Raw genomic sequence first — 6,000 nt, forward strand, 5'->3', positions numbered from 1 at the left:
CCATTCTAGAAATATATAGCTGCTGGTGTAACGGATACGCTTCATTTCAGGTGACACGGTAGTTTGTTTACCAGTCCTCTGTGAAAGCTATTTTGTGGCTGAATCAATTTTCCCTTCCTGGGATTCTTTTTTTTTTTTTTTTTCTTTTCTGAAGCAAAACACAAACTCACAAGGAAAAAAAAATTAATCGTACTACACTTATTATGAATATATTTCTCTAGCTACCTGAGATAGTAAAGTAAAAGTCTGTATTGTTTTGCTTTCTCTTTTCCTTAATTGTGCTTCCGAATATCTAGTATGAATGCTGCTATACCTAAGTTGTTTGCCTCTGACCCAGACTTCACAGTACTATCCTTGCTAGCGCGGCGATGTTAGACTCTAAAACTTCCACTTACCGGATCCTTTATGCTTTCCCCCTAAAATAAAACTCAACTTTATGGCTTAAAAAATTTTTTTTTCAGCTTTAGTGAGATGTGATTGACACACAAGAGTAAGCCGCACTCGTATACAGTACACAATTTGATCAGTTTTAACCCGTGAATACTGTCTTGAAACCATCCCTACAATCGAGATCATGAATGTACCCATCACCCCCCAAAGTTTTATCACTTTCCTTTATAATTCTTCCCTGCCACCCCTCCATTCCTGCCTCCCATGTCCCCCGAGGCAACCAGTTGTCTGCTTTCCATCACTGTAGATGAGTTCCTGTCTAGAAGTTTATATGACTGAAATCATACTACGTGTCCTGTTTTTCGGTCTGGCATCTCTCATTAAGCATAATTATTTTGGGTTCACGCATGTTGCCAAGTGTATACATAGCTCACTTCTTTCTGTTACTCAGTAGTGTTTGACTGTATGGATGTACCGCTTTTTGTTTATTCGGTCACCTTTTGATAGACATTTCAGTTGGTCACAGTTTTTTGGTTGTTACAAATAAAACTTCCAAGAACATTCACATACAAGTCTTTATATGGACATATGGTTTCTTTTCTATTGGGAAAATACTTAGAAGTAGAATAGTTCACTAACAGTGGGATGTGTTTAAATTTTTATGAAACTGCCAAACCATCCTATTTTTATTTTTTTATTTATTTTTTAAAGATTTTATTTATTTATTTGACAGAGAGAGCAATAGTGAGAGCAGGAACACAAGCAGGGGGAGTTGGAGAGGGAGAAGTAGGCTTCCCGAGCCAAAGGCAGACTCCCAACAACTGAGCCACCCAAGCACTCCAATCTTATGATTTTTAAAAAGAGGCAGAGTAGAGCACTTGGGTGGCTCAGTTGGGTAAGTGTCTGTCTCTTGATTTCAGCTCAGGTCATGATCTCAGGTTCCTGAGATCAAACCCTACGTCAGGCTCTGCACTGAGTGTGGAGCCTGCTTAAGATTCTCTCTCTCTCCCTCTGCACCTCCCCCTCTGCTCACACACCCTCCATCTCTTAAAAAAAAAAAAAAAAAAAGCCAAAGTAAGCTAAAATTTTTTCTGATTATTTCTGGACTGTAGACATTTCCCCTAAGTACCTTCTACTCCTTGCAATCTAAGTTAAAACGTATCCCTTTGACAAAGAAGTGAAAAAAACCATGGGGGATTCTTAGAATGTTAATAGTGATCAAGGCATCTGTAAACTCTCCTTTAGAATATTACAGAGTTCTTAAATGATGAAGAACTTCTAAGAGGGGTTTTGGTTTTCATTATGTTCATTCAGTGTAGCTGCACTTTCCTGTAACAAAGTAGAAGAAAAAAGTGAACATTTCTTTGCATTCAGCGTGATATTCTTTTCTACTGTAGGAAAAAGAATTCTCGTTTTAAACGGAGGCTACAGAGGGAATGAAGGCATCTTAGAATCCATCAATGAGAAGACCTTCTCAGCTACTATAGTCATTGAAACTGTACGTACATTGACACAAAGAAATTTCTAAATGCTTTAAAAATGTGCCAGAATTCTTTTTCATTGGGTTGGTCTTTGTTTTATTTTAGAGTCTGGGTTTTTTGTTTGGGTTTTTTGTTTGTCTTCTCTCCTATATGGAAATCTGTCAGCTTAGTTTCTGTAATGACTCTGCCATTGTAAAGTATTTTGTGTTCTGATTTCAAAAGAAATGCATATGTGTCTTAGTCCACTCACGCTGCTATAACAGCATGCCATAGACTGGGTGGCTCATAAGCAAATGTGCTCTTCACAGTTCTGATTCCTGGAAATGTAAAAACAAGGCACTGGCAGATTTAGCGTCTGGGGAGGGCCTGCTTCCTGGTTCACATGTCCTCACCTGGTGGAAGGGACAAAGGAGCTCTCTGGGGTCTTATAAGGGCACCAGTCCATTCATGAGGGCCCCACCCCCACGACCTCATCACTCCCCAAAGGCCCCGCCACCAAATACGATCACATTGGGCATTCGGTCACAACTATGAATTCTGGATGGGACACATTCAGTCTATAGCAATACTCATTGTGTAAAACCTGAAAAGGACAATTGAATACAAATAGCTTTAAAAATTACCCATAATCCCCTAGCCAGATAACCCCCTTTAATATTTTGATCTGTTCCTTTCCAGTCTTGGCATTTTATAAAATTGTATGCAGTGTGTACAGTTTCACATCCTGACTTTTTTTCTCTCACATCTAATATAAAACTCAATTTGGCATGGTATAATTAGTGGGGAATATAGAGTCAGAAGTAATGGGGGAAAAGCCCCAGAGATCAATATTTTAAACAGGTCTCCCCTTCTTTCATAAAGGGTTAGACGGTAGCAGAGATCAGTAAAGTAATTTCAGGAAATCTGATGTGCAAGTAAAAGTGTTGATTGACAGAACGGATGGCTCACTGACAGGCCTGGGAGCGCGGCCCTGTGAGGCCTGAGATGTCTTCTTGGGAGAAGGAAAGGCCTAAAGCGGGCTTTAACCCCCTGCCGCCTAATGCATTTTGGAACAGCAGACGACTGTGCTGTGCCTCTATTTTCACACCCAGTACTGTAGCATTAGCATTTGGGGGGTTAATAGACCCCTCGGAGGGTGATGACCGTCCTGAGCACTCTCTAGAACTGACAGGTAACTGCCCAGTTTCATGGGTTGCGTTAGGGGTTGTAGGCACCTGAACCCAACACTGGACTGCGTTTGGAAAATGGTGTAGGTCCTTATATGAATGAGAGAAACCACATTTAAGTAAATTGAGCATTTTTTTTTTTTTTTTGTCTCTGACAACACAAACTTAAAAACTGGTATTCACGAACATAAACCGTAAGGGAAGGAAAGGAAAAGGCATCTGTCCTGGTGCTGAGAAATGTACCGATCTGACTAAATTCATAGATTGAGTTTTTTTTAAAAACTCGGTCAGTTTTTCTCTCTGACTCAGCCAGCATAAGGTCATGGAACATCTCGTATTTCCTTGGCGAAATGATTCTCCTGCACTTTTTTAAATGCATAGTCCTATCCAAATTAGATCGTGCTTCAATTCATGCTTTCGTCTCAGGGAAATGCAGAACAGCTAATCACTGCGGAGGGCGTTCTAGGTTCCGTCCAGATCCCTTTGGGTCACAGTGTGTGGTTTTCTTGGGCCCGTTCCTTTCCTCCCTCGCTGTGACCCGAGCGGCTCCTCCTTCCCAAGCTTGTGTGGCACACACAACTGCAGTGAGGCCGGGCCTGGGAGGGGTCCCACGTGGAAGGCCTTCTTGACTGCAAAGCAGCACGTACGTTTCAAAGGAGAAATCCACCTACTACTTTTCTTTTCTTTTGCAGCTTGCCCCCATTTAAAAAATAATCTGTTTGTGTGAGCGTGTGTCCACTGGTCTGTGTCCCCATGGTTCCTTCACATCGTTGCCATGAAACACACAGACTTTCTAAGGGATTTCTCCTGCTATTTTTTTATCATTTCTGACATCTGAAATTGTAGATCAGTATCAAAATATTTGAAATTTACTCATTTATTAAGCAGATTTTTAAGTAGCTAACAAATTGTTCAAAAACTGTCTCAGCCTTTTAGCCTGTTTGCCTAATTAACCGAGGAACTGGCTCCCTTCCCGTTCCCCAGCTTTGTAAAAAATAAAAAGAGAGAGAGAGAGAGAAAAGTGAACTTGACCACAGGCCTTTGTACTTGATAATGAAAGATTCAACTCTTTGTCATGCTACATCTGGGAACTTAACTTCCTTTAAATACAGTCATTATTATATATTAAAAGAGTAGCGTTTTAAAAAGGATTGTTAAGGGGAGGTATGATTCACAATGAAAAACATTGAAACCTCACTTCAAGGTTAGAGTCATCATCATCATCCTCATTTTATACTTTGCAAGAGAGAGGACCAGCTTTCAAATTTTAACCAAAAGATTTAATAAGAAGAGCCAAGAATTATTGAGCTCATACTCCTATCATGTTCCAGATGTTGTTTTAAGCACTTTATTGACTCGTTTATATTTCCCAACAGCCCAGGAACCTAGGTCCTATTATTAGTCCCCCTCGGGGACAGTGGGGCAGCGAAGGCTCAAGTCACTTGTGCAGGTGGGACCTGAACTTGGTCAGTCTGGGCTCAGGACCCACATTCGTGCCTCTCTGTTCCCAGGCTGTATCCACTTTTGTGACAGATGTTCTTTCCCAGTATCTAGTTTAACCCTTTTCCTTTCTTTTGGATACGAACAGAAAAAGCAAGTACATTTAAAGTTGGGCTCATTTTCGGTAATAAAGACCAGCCGAGCTGTCAGAGCTAAACTAGACAGACATGTTTGAGGACCTGAATTGCTTAGCATACTGTCTGCTCTTTAAAAAGAAACCCCCAAATGGTACAAACATGGTAGAATTTAACTTCTCCTTCTGAAAGTCCAGGATGGGTGTTCTTGATCAGGAAGCTCAAGATGGGAGCTTGATCAGCTCTTCTCGAAGGGGCGATGTGTGAGCCCAGGATTTTTCCAGCTCGTGTCTCCACCACCTTCAACAGGTGGCTTTTACAGTTGCCATGTGCTTCACACAGGCCAAGGCCGAGCAAGGTGGGCCGCATGCGAGGACCACGTGCGTCACTTCCGTTCCCCTCAGTGGCCGGGGCTCCCATCTTATGACCACCCCTCCCCACGCGGGGAACCAGGGAAAAGGCATCCTGGGATCAGAGGACACACAGAGCAACCAGCAGGTCCCTGCCACAGCATGTAGTGATGACACATTTCACATGTCATTGAAGAAGTCACGGCACTTCGTGATGAGGATGCCCTAGAAAAGTTTAAAATTCAGAGTCGCAGAGAAACGTTAGCTACCGTACTGGGGTTACAGGGGTATGGAAAAGGCGCATTTGGATCTGTAAGTGTAGTATCATTTTCTTGTCTTTTAAGTCCCTGTGTGTTTTTAATCTTTTTTTTTCTATTGTTTTAATTTGTAGGGCCCTTTAAAAGGACGCAGAGTTGAAGGAATTCAATATGAAGACATTTCAAAACTTGCCTGAGTTTGAAAATTTGTTAACACATTAAAATCCTAAAGCATCAAATTGGTGTTCACCAAGACATTATGAGACTCTACTGTGTTAGGGTGTTTCTTTTGTATAAAGGAGATGGATTTATTTAAATATTACTGTATAGTTGTTCAGCTAAGCTTATAGAAAAATCAAATTATGTCTCATGAAGTATCAAAACAATGTAATTTTGTTCTTGTTTTTGTTTCCTTTGTAATATTTCCTTAATGATTTTTTAATGTTCATTAAAAGAATGTTATTGTAAAGTGTTTTATATAAGACTGTTTAGAATCATAGAGGAAATCCTTCATATACTCTATATTTTCTGTAGTAAAGTTGCAAACTATATATATAATGACATTTTAAGAAGTCAGACTATAGAGTCACAGCATTATTATAGAGATAGAGCTCACACGCCATATAATTTCACCCATTTAAAGCGTACAATTCAGTGGTTTTCCATGTATCCACAGAGTCGCGCACCCACCCCCGCTATTTACTTTTAGAACATTGTCATCACCGCATGTGCTCATGGTCACTCCCTGTCCTCCCTCTCTCCCCAGCCCCTGGCCGCCACCA

The 6,000-nt window shown here is 40.8% G+C and overlaps 1 protein-coding gene across 1 annotated transcript in view; it reads left to right on the forward strand.

Moving 5' to 3' along the window:
• Positions 1–5,694, forward strand: part of KIN (Kin17 DNA and RNA binding protein) — a 32,521-nt gene extending 26,827 nt beyond the window's left edge. Inside the window, exons 12-13 of the mRNA XM_027595146.1 lie at positions 1,788–1,888; positions 5,353–5,694. Coding sequence (XP_027450947.1) covers positions 1,788–1,888; positions 5,353–5,415 — 164 coding nt within the window. The 3' untranslated portion in view covers positions 5,416–5,694. The remainder of the gene's footprint in view (positions 1–1,787; positions 1,889–5,352) is intronic.
• The last annotated feature ends 306 nt before the right edge of the window (positions 5,695–6,000 follow it).

The sequence above is a fragment of the Zalophus californianus genome, chromosome 9 (assembly GCF_009762305.2).
Source record: "Zalophus californianus isolate mZalCal1 chromosome 9, mZalCal1.pri.v2, whole genome shotgun sequence".
In the NCBI taxonomy this organism is placed as follows: Eukaryota; Metazoa; Chordata; class Mammalia; order Carnivora; family Otariidae; genus Zalophus; species Zalophus californianus.